At 36.9% G+C, this 15,466-nt stretch overlaps 1 protein-coding gene across 1 annotated transcript in view; it reads right to left on the reverse strand.

The window, feature by feature from the left end:
• USP40 (ubiquitin specific peptidase 40) overlaps nucleotides 1-14,266 on the reverse strand; it is a 43,859-nt gene extending 29,593 nt beyond the window's left edge. The window contains exons 1-4 of the mRNA XM_063430029.1: nucleotides 14,185-14,266; nucleotides 12,736-12,958; nucleotides 11,415-11,482; nucleotides 10,618-10,731 (exon numbers count right to left, since the gene is read on the reverse strand). Coding sequence (XP_063286099.1) covers nucleotides 10,618-10,731; nucleotides 11,415-11,482; nucleotides 12,736-12,937 — 384 coding nt within the window. The 5' untranslated portion in view covers nucleotides 12,938-12,958; nucleotides 14,185-14,266. The remainder of the gene's footprint in view (nucleotides 1-10,617; nucleotides 10,732-11,414; nucleotides 11,483-12,735; nucleotides 12,959-14,184) is intronic.
• Between the last annotated feature and the right edge of the window lie 1,200 nt (nucleotides 14,267-15,466).

Here is a 15,466-nt window from a genome sequence, read left to right on the forward strand (position 1 = left end):
TATACAGGTCACAGTACTCTACTGTGATCTATTTTTTTTTTTTACTTTCAAGGGTTAATTTTTAGTTTTTTTGTAACCCTAAGGGGTTAAATGTTATTATTTGATTTTATTAATTTGTGATTTAGTTATTTTGGTGGGTGGAATTTAGTGGGAATTAGGGAATAAAAATAAAAAAAAAAATAAAAAAAATTTTTTTGTTAGAGTTTTGTTAGCTGTGTTAGCTGTATTAACAATGTTTAGAAAGTATAGCGCGGAGGAGGCTTATGCCCTGTTAGCGGCAGACTCAGAGGCGACTGACACTGCCTCAGAGAGTGAAGCAGGGAGTGACGCAGGGGATGCAGGGGACATGGACTATGTGCCAGATACTGCAGGACCATCAGGAGAAATCGACGATTCCCCTAATGCTGACCATGGCTCAGATGACTGGGTACCCCCTAATAATTTTTCCCCAGACATCCCAGTGTTTACAGGCAATCCTGGCATACAGGCGGACCTGTCTGCCTATAGTGCGCTGGATGTTATGCAGCTGTTCTTGGGGGATGAGATTTTTGGGGAGATAGTCACCCAGACTAATCTCTATGCGGAGCAATATCTGGCACGCAATCCAGACTCTCTTATCTCTAGGAAAGAGAGATGGTACCCAACCAGTGTGCCAGAATTTAAACAATTCTGGGCACTGACCATGTTAATGGGGCTAATTAAAAAGCCCACAATTAGGATGTATTGGGCTAAACATCCTATTTGCAATACTCCTATTTTTGCCGAGACAATGACAAGGGAAAGATATGAAGACATACTAAGATTTATGCACTTTAGTGATAACAACAAGTGCCCCCCAAAAGGTGATCCGCAGTATGATCTTCTTTACAAACTACGCCCTTTAATTGCCCACTTTAACAATAAATTTGCCGCTATATATACCCCCAATAAAAACATTTCCATTGACGAGTCCCTAATGAAGTTTAAGGGAAGACTGGGGTTTAGACAATATATCCCATCCAAAAGATCCCGATATGGGATCAAATTTTATAAACTATGTGAAAGTGGCAGTGGCTACGTATACACCTTCCGTGTATACGAAGGAAGGGATAGCCACCTTGATCCCCCAGGTTGCCCAGATACAGTAGGGACAAGTGGAAAAATTGTCTGGGACTTAATAATGCCACTACTTAATAAAGGTTATCATCTATACATCGATAACTTTTATAATAGCATCCCACTGTTACAAATGTTGTATTGCTTCGAGACCGTGGCCTGTGGCACTATTCGGAAGAGTCGCACAGGTTTCCCAAAGGCTCTAGCGAACAAAAAATTAAAAAGGGGGGAAACAGCAGCTCTCTCTGCCAGAATGAACTGCTGGCACTCAAGTACAGGGATAAAAAGGATGTTTTCATCTTAACCACCATCCATGGTGAAAACACTCGGAGGGTCGCAGTTCGTGGCAGAGACGAATATAAACGGGTGCCAGTCTGCATACGGCAATATAATCGGCATATGGGGGGCATTGACCTGTCCGATCAACTGATGCAGCCATATTTGATCATGAGAAAGACCAGGGCATGGTATAAAAAAGTGGGCATATACCTGATGCAGATGGCAATCCACAATGCCTTTGTTATTTTTAAAAAGGCAAATGCTGGGCTGAAAAGCACTTTTCTTTCTTTCCAGTTTGAGCTAATTTCTAAGCTGCTAGAATGCCACACAAGGAGACCATCAGTGGAGCCTAGCAGAAGAATGGAGGCAGGTCACCTCTGCTTTAAGATTCCACCAACCCCTAAAAAACAAAACCCCCAGAAAAGGTGCAGGGTGTGTTACAAGAGGGACGTAAGAGTTGAGACCAGCTATTACTGCCCTGATTGCCCCTCTCAGCCCGGCCTATGTATTGGCCATTGTTTTAAAATTTTTCACACCCAGGCCGAATAAGTAGACCAGTTTTGGGGTGTGATTTTTAGTCATCTGTCTGATTGGTTACCGAATCTTGGCTTTGTCTACCGTTTATCCTGTCTTCTCTGATCCTTGACCTAGGCTTGTCCTATCGTTGTTCCGTTTCTCTTTACTCCTTTGACCTCGGCTTGTAACTTGACAATTCTCTGCTTGTATAGCCCGGCCATTCTAAGGACCGGTATTACAAGTTTCTCTCTCTGTGGTCTGTCTGTGTTTTGGTTTCGGAATCCATGACAGCTTTGCCCGGGACGCAGATGACTGTGTACTACCCCCGGATAAGTTTACCCCAACTATTCTGTATATGGGGGTATCATTGCACTAAGATGACATAGCTGAGCAACATATTGGGTGTTATACTGCCATAGCACACATAAGGATAGCAAAATATACAGTAACATCTCCAAGTGTGTGTCAAAAAGGCAGACAAAAATGCTAATTGCAACGAGACTTGGTACAAACTAACAAAAAAATGATCCTACACTAAGGTTTAGAATATACCTTTTGAAATACCCTGGGGTGTCTACTTTAAGAAATGGTAGGCCTTTGTGGGGTAGTTTGAATTTAATGAAGCAAAAAACAAAGTATATACACTAGAGAAATACACGTATACTGTGATAGCTCCAGGTGAACTTCACAACCACCTGTGGAAATATACAGTAAACAAACAAAAGTGGAAACCACCCAGAATACGTATAATAGGTTAAATACAAAAGGACAACCTGATATAGGTCAAATCTCCTTAATGGGAATCTGTGTGAAAATTGAAATAACTTTCATAGCGTAAAAGAGTAAATATGAGTAGTGATTAAAGTGAGATTAGAAATGCACTCACAAACAAACGATAATTCAGGCCTTTCACCCTCTCAGGGGTAGTATGATGAGTAAAGATATCCTCCAAAACGATATATGTAAATGTAAAAAGAGGCAATATAGTGAAGTATGTTTAGAAATATACAAATTCACATTTATTCATTGCACTTACAAAATAGCAGCATAAAAAGGCATCTCTCCATAAACATATGGAACTCCTAGTGATGACAATCGAGTATCCACAGTCCAGAGTCAGGAAGAAGATGATACAGCATTCAAATAAATAAAAATGAATAAAAACAATATAAGTACATAAAAAGTACAATAATATCCAACGCGTTTCGTCCTATTGGGTATCGGACTTCTTCAGGGATAACCATGGGTCCATTTCTGGAAGTTTATATACCGTTGTACATCATCTTCATAATCCGGTACACATGTAATAAAACATGCATTTCACTGGTGAACCGCAGAAATCCGGCGCGAAATACATGGAGCTTCTCAAACAGTTCCGGGTAATAGTGCGCATGCGCGTAATGAACGCGCATACGTCAGCTGTAAAGACCGCTGCCTGCAGGGGACAGAAAGCACAGAAAGGCGAAAGATACGCCTGAGAAGATAACCGTACACATTCCACTGAAAAAAAATCCTATACAGTGGCAAAAATGCCTATGCTCTTGAAGTATACAGTATAGATATATCTTTAGATCTCAGTATAAATGTTGTATTACAAACGTTAGTGCAGAAATTTAATATACATAATCCATATGCAAACATAAGGTTATAAGTGAGGATTGGATTGAATATAACTAGTGTAAACCATATTAAGGAGTCATATAAACCCCTTATGTAAGTTAATATCATGAGTTACTTATGCACAAGGAAATATGTTGTTGGTTCAATAATTGTAGGGGTTCCTAATATGAATCAAAAAGTTAGATTATAGTAAATTATATTACATAAAATTATTATATACCATATACTTGCATATGAAGCTTATATATTTATATGTAAATACAAACAAAGAGAAACCATGACATCTTATTAAAGGAACATCGATATAAAGGAGAACACATGATGAAAAATGATTAAATGAGACCTTGTAGATCTATTTCTTGATTGAGTCCCACATTTAAAGTTTTTAGATTGAAAATCCACCAAGCCTCCTTCCTAACTAACTCCTGTTGCTTATCTCCACCTCTCCACCCTAGTTGAACTGAGTCTATTCCATACACTTGCAAAGTGTTCCAAGAAAATGAAGGACAAGAATTACAGTGTCTTGGTACACTGTGGTCAATTTTATTTTTACGTATATTGTTGTGGTGTTCTAGTATTCTGATATGTAACTTTCTGGATGTGCGTCCGACATATTGGGCTCCACAGCCACATTGTAATAAGTAAATTACAAAAGTAGAGGAGCAATGAATATAGTTTTTTATTTTATATGTTTTTTTCGTATATGTACCAATAAAATCTTGGATTTTCCTTTTGAGGTGTATACATGTAGAGCAGTGGCCACAGCTATAAAACCCTTGTAATTGGGCCTTAAGAAAGTTGTTACAAGAGGGAGTAATAGGTAATAGGCTAGGTGCCAATTTATTCTTTAAATTGCTTGATTTTTTATAGATTACTGTAGGAAATTCTGGTAATACATCTTTTAGGATCTCATCTCTCTTTAAGATGTACCAATGTTTTTTAAGGATTTTTTCCACCTGTCTCGCTTGGGAATTATATTGTGTGACAAAAGCAAATTCAAATTTGTTATTGGTGTCTTTATTGGTGTTATTATTTTTTCCTTTTTCTGTATTATCATTTTTATCCTTATTTTTTATTTTTCCATCTGAATCTATTCTTTATTTTTTGCTCAGCTGTTAGTGGTTCCAAACCTTCTTCATTTTTGTTAATCAAAAATAATGATCTGTCAGAGTTTAGTATTTCAGATTTAGATGTCTCCATTTTTTGCACATTATACCCTTTGTCAGTATATCTTTGTTGAACAATCTTGGACTGTTCTAAGAATATGTGGTTGTCTGTACAATTCCTTCTGAGCCGGGTAAATTGGCTCTTGGGAATGTTGGAGAGCCACGGAGGATAATGAGTACTGGAATTTTCGATGGCTGTGTTGCAGTCTGTGGGCTTAAAATACGTCTTGGTTTTTAATTGGTTTTGTTCTACCTATATAGTTAAATCCAAGAAATTTATAGTGGAATTACTGGATACCGAGGTGAATTTCAAATTATATTCATTGTTGTTAACTTGGCCCAAAAATAAATCAAGGCCTTCTATAGAACCATCCCAGATGATCAAGACATCGTCGATGAAGCGCCGCCATAGGACCAACCCACCCCCATCATGGTCCGCCAACTTGATGTGCTGTCGTTCCCAATGGGACACATACAAGTTGGCAAAGCTGGGGGCGAATTTTGTTCCCATGGCGACGCCGCATCGCTGAAGAAAAAACTGACCATTAAACCAGAAAAAGTTTTTGGCGAGTACGAATTGGATACAACTCACCAAAAACTCAATCTGGGCTTCCTCTAAAACTTGTGGTGATCTAAGGGTATCTTGGATACAAGCAATACCCTTAGCGTGGGGAATGTTGGAGTATAGAGCTGTAATATCTGCTGTCGCTAGAATATAAGAGGATTTCCACTCTATAGATTGTAAGTCTTGTAGAATATGTCTAGTATCTTTGATAAAGGTATCATGTAATGGGACATACGGCTGTAAAAATAAATCCACATATTCTGATAGTTTGCATGACAAAGAATTGATTCCACTGATGATGGGACGTCCTGGGGTTTTTTTTGTGTTCTTGTGGATTTTTGGCAAAAAATAAAAAACTGCCACTATGCAGTTTGGGTTATAGATGTATTTAAATTCATCTTGATTGATTATGTGATTATTTAAACCGGTAGTCAGTAATATATTTAATTCTGCCAAAAATTCAGAAGAAGGATTTTTATCCAAGATTTGATATGTGTTGACGTCATGTAGGATATTATAAGATTCCTGTAAATAATAGGATTTATTCATAATAACAATCCCCCCTCCCTTGTCAGCTTCTTTTATAACCAAATTGTGATTTTCTGTAAGTGTAGTTAGAGCTGATTTTTCTTTTTTAGTAAGATTGGGTTTGAATTTACTGTCCACAATTTTATTTAAATCTTCCTGTACCAAATCATTAAAAACCTCCAGAAATTTTCCCTTGGCTGCCCATGGAAAAAAATTTGATTTAGGCTTTAAAGTGGTATGAATGATTTTTGATTCCGTATCAGGGACCTTGTTCTCTTTATTAAAGTCTAATGATGTATTTGTTAGATTTGGTTCTAAAGTAATCATATTCATTTCCTTGCTTTTAAAGAATCTCTTTAATGTTAGTTTTCTCAGGAATTTCTGGTTGTCTAGATAAAGGTTAAAGGGATTGCAATTTGAAGACGGAGCAAAATTCAAACCTTTCTTTAATAATGACAGTTCCTGCGGTGAAAAGGATATGTCAGAAAGACATTTTTCTTCAGCGATGCGGCGTCGCCATGGGAACAAAATTCGCCCCCAGCTTTGCCAACTTGTATGTGTCCCATTGGGAACGACAGCACATCAAGTTGGCGGACCATGATGGGGGTGGGTTGGTCCTATGGCGGCGCTTCATCGACGATGTCTTGATCATCTGGGATGGTTCTATAGAAGGCCTTGATTTATTTTTGGGCCAAGTTAACAACAATGAATATAATTTGAAATTCACCTCGGTATCCAGTAATTCCACTATAAATTTCTTGGATTTAACTATATATGTAGAACAAAACCAATTAAAAACCAAGACGTATTTTAAGCCCACAGACTGCAACACAGCCATCGAAAATTCCAGTACTCATTATCCTCCGTGGCTCTCCAACATTCCCAAGAGCCAATTTACCCGGCTCAGAAGGAATTGTACAGACAACCACATATTCTTAGAACAGTCCAAGATTGTTCAACAAAGATATACTGACAAAGGGTATAATGTGCAAAAAATGGAGACATCTAAATCTGAAATACTAAACTCTGACAGATCATTATTTTTGATTAACAAAAATGAAGAAGGTTTGGAACCACTAACAGCGGAGCAAAAAATAAAGAATAGATTCAGATGGAAAAATAAAAATAAGGATAAAAATGATAATACAGAAAAAGGAAAAAATAATAACACCAATAAAGACACCAATAACAAATTTGAATTTGCTTTTGTCACACAATATAATTCCCAAGCGAGACAGGTGGAAAAAATCCTTAAAAAACATTGGTACATCTTAAAGAGAGATGAGATCCTAAAAGATGTATTACCAGAATTTCCTACAGTAATCTATAAAAAAAATCAAGCAATTTAAAGAATAAATTGGCACCTAGCCTATTACCTATTACTCCCTCTTGTAACAACTTTCTTAAGGCCCAATTACAAGGGTTTTATAGCTGTGGCCACTGCTCTACATGTATACACCTCAAAAGGAAAATCCAAGATTTTATTGGTACATATACGAAAAAAACATATAAAATAAAAAACTATATTCATTGCTCCTCTACTTTTGTAATTTACTTATTACAATGTGGCTGTGGAGCCCAATATGTCGGACGCACATCCAGAAAGTTACATATCAGAATACTAGAACACCACAACAATATACGTAAAAATAAAATTGACCACAGTGTACCAAGACACTGTAATTCTTGTCCTTCATTTTCTTGGAACACTTTGCAAGTGTATGGAATAGACTAAGTTCAACTAGGGTGGAGAGGTGGAGAGGTGGAGATAAGCAACAGGAGTTAGTTAGGAAGGAGGCTTGGTGGATTTTCAATCTAAAAACTTTAAATGTGGGACTCAATCAAGAAATAGATCTACAAGGTCTCATTTAATCATTTTTCATCATGTGTTCTCCTTTATATCGATGTTCCTTTAATAAGATGTCATGGTTTCTCTTTGTTTGTATTTACATATAAATATATAAGCTTCATATGCAAGTATATGGTATATAATAATTTTTATGTAATATAATTTACTATAATCTAACTTTTTGATTCATATTAGGAACCCCTACAATTATTGAACCAACAACATATTTCCTTGTGCATAAGTAACTCATGATATTAACTTACATAAGGGGTTTATATGACTCCTTAATATGGTTTACACTAGTTATATTCAATCCAATCCTCACTTATAACCTTATGTTTGCATATGGATTATGTATATTAAATTTCTGCACTAACGTTTGTAATACAACATTTATACTGAGATCTAAAGATATATCTATACTGTATACTTCAAGAGCATAGGCATTTTTGCCACTGTATAGGATTTTTTTCAGTGGAATGTGTACGGTTATCTTCTCAGGCATATCTTTCGCCTTTCTGTGCTTTCTGTCCCCTGCAGGCAGCGGTCTTTACAGCTGACGTATGCGCGTTCATTACGCGCATGCGCACTATTACCCGGAACTGTTTGAGAAGCTCCATGTATTTCGCGCCGGATTTCTGCGGTTCACCAGTGAAACGCATGTTTTATTACATGTGTACCGGATTATGAAGATGATGTACAACGGTATATAAACTTCCAGAAATGGACCCATGGTTATCCCTGAAGAAGTCCGATACCCAATAGGACGAAACGCGTTGGATATTATTGTACTTTTTATGTACTTATATTGTTTTTATTAATTTTTATTTATTTGAATGCTGTATCATCTTCTTCCTGACTCTGCACTGTGGATACTCGATTGTCATCACTAGGAGTTCCATATGTTTATGGAGAGATGCCTTTTTATGCTGCTATTTTGTAAGTGCAATGAATAAATGTGAATTTGTATATTTCTAAACATACTTCACTATATTGCCTCTTTTTACATTTACATATATCGTTTTGGAGGATATCTTTACTCATCATACTACCCCTGAGAGGGTGAAAGGCCTGAATTATCGTTTGTTTGTGAGTGCATTTCTAATCTCACTTTAATCACTACTCATATTTACTCTTTTACGCTATGAAAGTTATTTCAATTTTCACACAGATTCCCATTAAGGAGATTTGACCTATATCAGGTTGTCCTTTTGTATTTAACCTATTATACGTATTCTGGGTGGTTTCCACTTTTGTTTGTTTACAGTTTGAATTTAATACCTGCTAAGATGCTTGGAAATTGCACATAGGCCCAGCGTCAAAATTCAAAGTTCGGTAAAAACTGATATGGCTTGGTCTCCTATATGGCACTGTAGCTTCACAAAATAGTCCCAAAGACATACAATAGGGGTGTCATTTTACTCAGAAGACTTAGCTGAACATAATTTGGGGGGTATGAACTTAGTGGCACATGTGAAATATACAAAATGCCCAGCACAAATGCAATCCATATGTAAAAAACGCACAAAATTATTTTTTACCACATACTTTGGCATCTATTGGTGAAAAAATGGGGGCATGTTAAGGCACAATATGCACCTTATGAGATACCCTGGAGTGTCTACTTTTACAAATGGTAGGCCTTTGTGGGGTTTTTTTGAACAGTCAAACTGTTATAATGCCCCAAATGGAAGCATAGGCTCATTAAATCCGTCTCTCAAAATTCTACTGTGAGTACTGAAAAGGACAGGTCTCCTATATGGCACTGTAGCTTCACGAACTAGTGCCAAAGACATACAATGGGGGTGTCATTTTACTCAGAAGACTTAGCTGAACATAATTTGGGGGGTTTGAACTTAGTGGCACATGTGAAATATACAAAATGCCCAGCACAAATGCAATCCATATGTAAAAAACGCACAAAATTATTTTTTACCACATACTTTGGCATCTATTGGTGAAAAAATGGGGGCATGTTAAGGCACAATATGCACCTTATGAGATACCCTGGAGTGTCTACTTTTACAAATGGTAGGCCTTTGGGGTTTTTTTTCGAACAGACAGACTGTTATAATAACCCAAATGGAAGCATAGGCTCATTAAATCCGTCTCTCAAAATTCTACTGTGAATACTGAAAAGGACAGGTCTCCTATATGGCACTGTAGCTTCACGAAATAGTGCCAAAGACATACAATGGGGGTACCGTTGTACTCAGCAGAAGTAACTGAACACATAATAAAACTTTGTACAGGAATAGCACACACCAACTTTACAAAATACACATGAGAAGTTCTTTGTTATAAGTTTGTGTGCGAAAACCCCCAAAAAACACAATTTTACTCCAATATTTAGCAGAGGTTGGCGGTAAAATGGCTACGTAGAAAGTGTCAAAACAACCTTAGGTAAATAGCCTGTGGTGTCTACTTTATATAAATATATACTTTTGTGTGGCAATTTTGTTTTCTTTTATGGCTATTAGGCTTACAAGACAAACATACCAAATTCTAAAATCGCTCCACATTAAAAGTTTATTTTACTCCTTGTGCTTTGTGACCTGTAACTACCAAAAAAAACTGAAAATCCCAGACACATTATATATTCTGTAATTCAGAACAACTAAATGAATTTATTTTTAATTACTTTCCTTAACCTGCACTAATTATGTACACATTATTATTGCAAAAACTGTAAAAAAAAACACACAAAAATTCATTTTTTTGCATATTTCTGTATTTTTTTTAATAATAAATAAGCATTTATATATATATATGTGTTACATCAAATTAAAGCCCTTTCTGTCCTTTAAAAAACGGTATATAATATGTGTCGGTGCAATGAATTAGTAAAAAGCAAATTGCAGTTGAACGCAAATAGCAAAAAATGCCGTTGTCATTAAGTGAAAGACAAGCTTCTGAAGCTCTGTCCTTAAGGGGTTAAATATGATTTTGATGCTATAAAAAGAATGACATTGTTGATAACATGAATGACGATTACACACCTCGTTATTGTTCCAGCCAAAGCTGTTTGTCAGGTCCGTGGTGGATGCAGCCTGCTGATCCAGCAGCAGAAGCTGTGCAAAAAGTCGCTGTAACTGTAAGGGGATTATCCGTACCTTCAAGAATACATAAAATTATTAATATCAGATAAGTAATTGAAAAGATGCAAGTAGAACAGTCTTCCAAGATCCACTATTCAAAATCAAAATCCTTTGTCCCCGTGATTTTTTGGGATTTGCTGGGTTTAGGAATCTTGTACATATTTTACATTCTTTTCTGTTAAAACATAAACAATATTTCACTATAAAGTGTTATGTCCTTTATGGTTTGACATATACATACTGGTGTAAGGAGAGGTTGGAATTTGGATTTGGTGATAACAATATGAGAGGGAAGGGGAGAGACTGAATGAACGGACCAAAATGTACATCAAGTATTTTGAATTTGGGAATATTTGACCATCAAATTTGTTGTGATGTATGATGTAAAGCAATCAAGAAACACTGCATTTAACTGTGAATTCTATGTAATTTGGATTCTTTTTTAAATTCAGTTGTGTATTTTCCAGGGACGTTATGGTTTACCTTTAACCCCTTAAGGACACATGACATGTGTGACATGTCATGATTCCCTTTTATTCCAGAAGTTTGGTCCTTAAGGGGTTAAGGAGATATTGAAAAAAAATAGCACATGAGGCACCAGCAAACCCAATCTGAGCCAACATAATTAAAATGTATATTACATTTTCCATTGCGAGTAAACTTAATAATATATTGGAAGGATCAATCAAAACCAGTACCTTGGAATCTGGTTCCTCTTTTTCCTCCAAGTAACCAAGGTCTTTGGGACCCAAAGCAAAAAGGGCTTCTAGAAAGACAAATTAAATTATAGGAATGTTTGAATTATGTAATCCAATAAAATATACAGATGTAATCAAAATTATTCCCTCTCATTGAAAATCAGGTTTATTGTCAACATTTACAGAAAGTGTAGGACTTTCAGCTTTTTGCAATGAAGAGATCAAACAAAAGCAATTGAAGTAGCTAAACACAACGAATGTTTCAAGTGGTTTACCCCAATTCAACTGGAAATGTCACTTAAAATAACTTCTCCAGTCTCAAAATCATTCAACTCCCTGAACAGAATCCCCCACAAAAGCACAAATATGCAAAACGCGGGAAACAAGGGCTTAATTAGTTACACCAGGTGTGATCGAGCAGGATCACTTGAAATACCTGAAATGGCTAGGGGCTTGTTGAGTGTCACTGTTGACTGCATGTTAGGAATATGGCAATAAAGAAATAAGAGATCATTGCCCTTCACAAACAAGGAACAGGATATAAAATGATAGAGAAGGCACTGGACGTTTCTAGAGACACCGTTGGAATAATAGTTTTCAAGTTCAAAGTTGAAGGAACAGTAGTTACACTAGTCAAAATATATACTGATGTATATTCTCTATGCCTGACAAAACTTGACAAAAGGCAGAGCTACCGCCGTCAGGTTTTCTAATTTTCCCCAGCCATCACTAGTGGTGGCTGTAGAAAAAAAGTCCTTGTCTATGGAGCAGCCCACGGTCTCGCAGGATCCTCAATATACTCTCACATGCGTGAGATAACACTGATGTGGGCTCCTGGCAGATGAAGTGCTAGTAACTGAACAGCACCAAAAGGATGAATATGTTGGTGGCCCGGAAGAGACAGGTTCAGATAAGAAAACCCCCAACTTTTCCTGAGGGCCACCTCAGTGCAACAAACCGGTCACCATTGGTGATCTTAGCAAAATACACAACTACCCCATACGGTACTTGCCTCTTTTACTTCTAATGAAATGTCTGACAACTTTAAATCTCAGAATAGCAATTACTCAATGGATACATTTTGCATGAACAAGTCTAAATTGTACATATTTAAAGCAATTGTTCGTGTCGACAGATAAATCCAAAACAATATGATGCCTGATATTTCCAAAAAGTCACTAATGGATTAATTTTAACCATTATATCAGATTATTCTTGCAAACAATCAACCACAATCCATTTGCACTGAAATAAGGATAAGAGTTATGTACAACATTAGTAAGAATTCTTCCAATTTTCATATCACATGTATTAGCCAAACCTCTGAATTCTGGTGTAAAAAGGAGGGTTTGAAGTAGTGAGTTCAGGTAACATGTGCCTCCCTGATTTTTGAGTCCACTCAATCTTGTATGCCCCCGAGGCTCCAGTATTTGAGAATCTTTCCATTTTAATTTTCTGTTGGCATTTGGACTGCTTGAAAGGAATGAAAAGTCCTCCTCCTCTTCAAAAAGATCCCCAAACATCTTGAGTAAGAAGCTGAGAATCTGCAATGATTATATAAATCAAAAGATGATGACCTGAATTTACTATCAAGTACAAATTTAATACAAAAGTAGATTTTAAGCTAATGCATATACATGATAGAAAGGGGGAAACTGGGCATTATTAATTTTGTCTTGTGAACAACTACAAGACCAGAATAAATCATACTCAAGAGAAAATTTGTTTTGCAAACCTTATGGTACATTGATACTTGTTATTATAGCACATACAAAAGGAAGTCTCAGTCCCTTTGTGAATGCTTCTTTTGATGATGACCATTACACTTTGGAGTTTGTTTACTGAACTAAATAGTAAGTTAAAAAAAAAAAGTTAGTCCAAAATAGCCAAGCAGAAAAAAAATATATTGGTTCTTTTTTTAATTCACCTATTTTTGCCAAAACTGTCTGACAATAATAGAAATGTTTTCTCAATTCAAAGACTAAAACAACAACCACTACTCCGAACAGCTAACGTTTCTACTAATGTGGGAATGTCAGCTGTACATGAGAGTGTAAAATAGTCTCTACTTTTTCTTTTCTTCACTAAACACCAAACTGAAGAAACCTGAAAACCTTAACTGCAAGATTTAGTAAAATTAGCTACATTTTTTTTTATTTTTTTAAGCTCCAACTTTGTTTTATTTACTGTTTAGCTGTTTTAGCTACATTTTCCTGTTTGGTTTTTAATCCACTAATAAACCCCTGTGTAAATAAAATACAGCTAAGATTGGATTAATTACACACATCAGCTAACTGTAAAGATTTATTCAGCCACAAACAAGGATAAGGACCAGGTCCTATTTATTCCGCAGTACGGATGTTTCACTCATTATAAATACTCGGAAATGTGCCTCTGTATTGAGTAGGTACCTGAGGCTCTGAGTGAAAAGAACGGAACTATAACTGTTCTGCTGTGATATAAGGCCTCTTAACGTACTGACGAATATTGCAATTCACCAAGATAATACATGTTCTCAAAGAATCTGGCAGCAGACGTTTTCCACGCGGCCTGCTCAAGGGGTTGAATGTATTGGATGTAAACACAGAATAGCTCTGCTTTGTCAGGTCCCCAATCTGTCAAGACTCCATTTACACAATGAGAACAATTAGGATTAACATTGCCAGGAGCAGACAGTTAAGTTGTTGTCATTGAGGACTGTTTCCAATGCGGTAAATTCGCTTATTCGTATGGCTCTCCACCTAGGTGCTGTTTAAGGAACTGACTTTACCTGCAGTGATTTAATCCAAGATAAGAAAAGTGATTCCAAACCGGACACCTGCTACCTGGGTGCCGCCATGTTTGTTGTGTATGTGTTGAGCGCGCAAGGCACGCCGGAACATGTAGTTCACTGGGTAAGAAATACAACGGTAGTTCCACTTCGATGAACTACAAGTCCCTAAGAGCGTCGCAGTAAATCGAACGCAGTCGTTTGTTTTTTTCCAGATTCAAGATGGAATAACTTTATAATGCGAAAGAACATTATGTATTGCATTATCACCTAGGTCCGATAATCTCTCAAGGTTGCGATTTTGCTTTGAGTCGTTCGAGCCACAGTCGTTTGTGGCCTAATGCCTAAGCCATTTCCAAGCTGATTATCAGGAATTTTAGACATGCATTGTCATCCCAACCTGTAAAATCATATTTTGGTTAGTCATTATCACAGGTGTATCCACTAAAATCAGGTCTGAAACAAAATGTTAACTCTGAATATTTCAAAACGCCTTTATTTAGGAGGGAGAGCCCCTATTTTAGCACCAAATCCATCTATCCCTTTTTTCTATCCTAATGCCCCTGTTTTCTAGGTGCTCCATATGGTTGGTGTTACTGATCTCCACAGCAATTATACTCCCAGTAATGTGTCTTTAAACCATGACAAATGTGTTTAGAAATCGTTCTGGGTAAATAAGATACATTCTCTTGTTCTAGTTTACATTTTAGATGCATACATTGTTATTAGTTAGTCACCTAAAATTTCTCAAAACAATCCCATCCTGGCCACACCCCCATTTACACTTCTAAAATTAAAGTGTCCCTCTTTGCCCTTATAAAATGTTGGGAGACATGGTAGTTTATGAACATAAAACCTTTATATTACTTATATTGCCAGTTTTTTTAAATTTTAAAATAACCAAAAGATATCATAACACAAAGTGTGGGACCAGATGGGACTGCCCATTTTGAGTGTTGCCAATGCCACAAATGGTGTCACTGGTGTCACTAGCATGCCCACATAGGTCCACCTACCTGTCATGTCAGTACTGATTTAGGGTACCTGTCCTACTGTCTCCTGTCCCCAGGTATAGAACGAGTGAATCAATAGTGCTTACGGTACTAGAACCAGGACCAGAGCACGGCAACATGATTGGTAGTCAATGCACACCAGGCTTACATGCTCCTTCTTCAGTAGACCCACAGACTCATTTTCTGGGTCCACTACTTTGGGCAGTGCCAGTGACAAGGATTGTGTTTTACATACCTCCATATGTTGAGAGGTGTGGTGGTATGCTGTA

This window comes from Pelobates fuscus, chromosome 8 (assembly GCF_036172605.1).
Source record: "Pelobates fuscus isolate aPelFus1 chromosome 8, aPelFus1.pri, whole genome shotgun sequence".
NCBI classification, from domain to species: domain Eukaryota; kingdom Metazoa; phylum Chordata; class Amphibia; order Anura; family Pelobatidae; genus Pelobates; species Pelobates fuscus.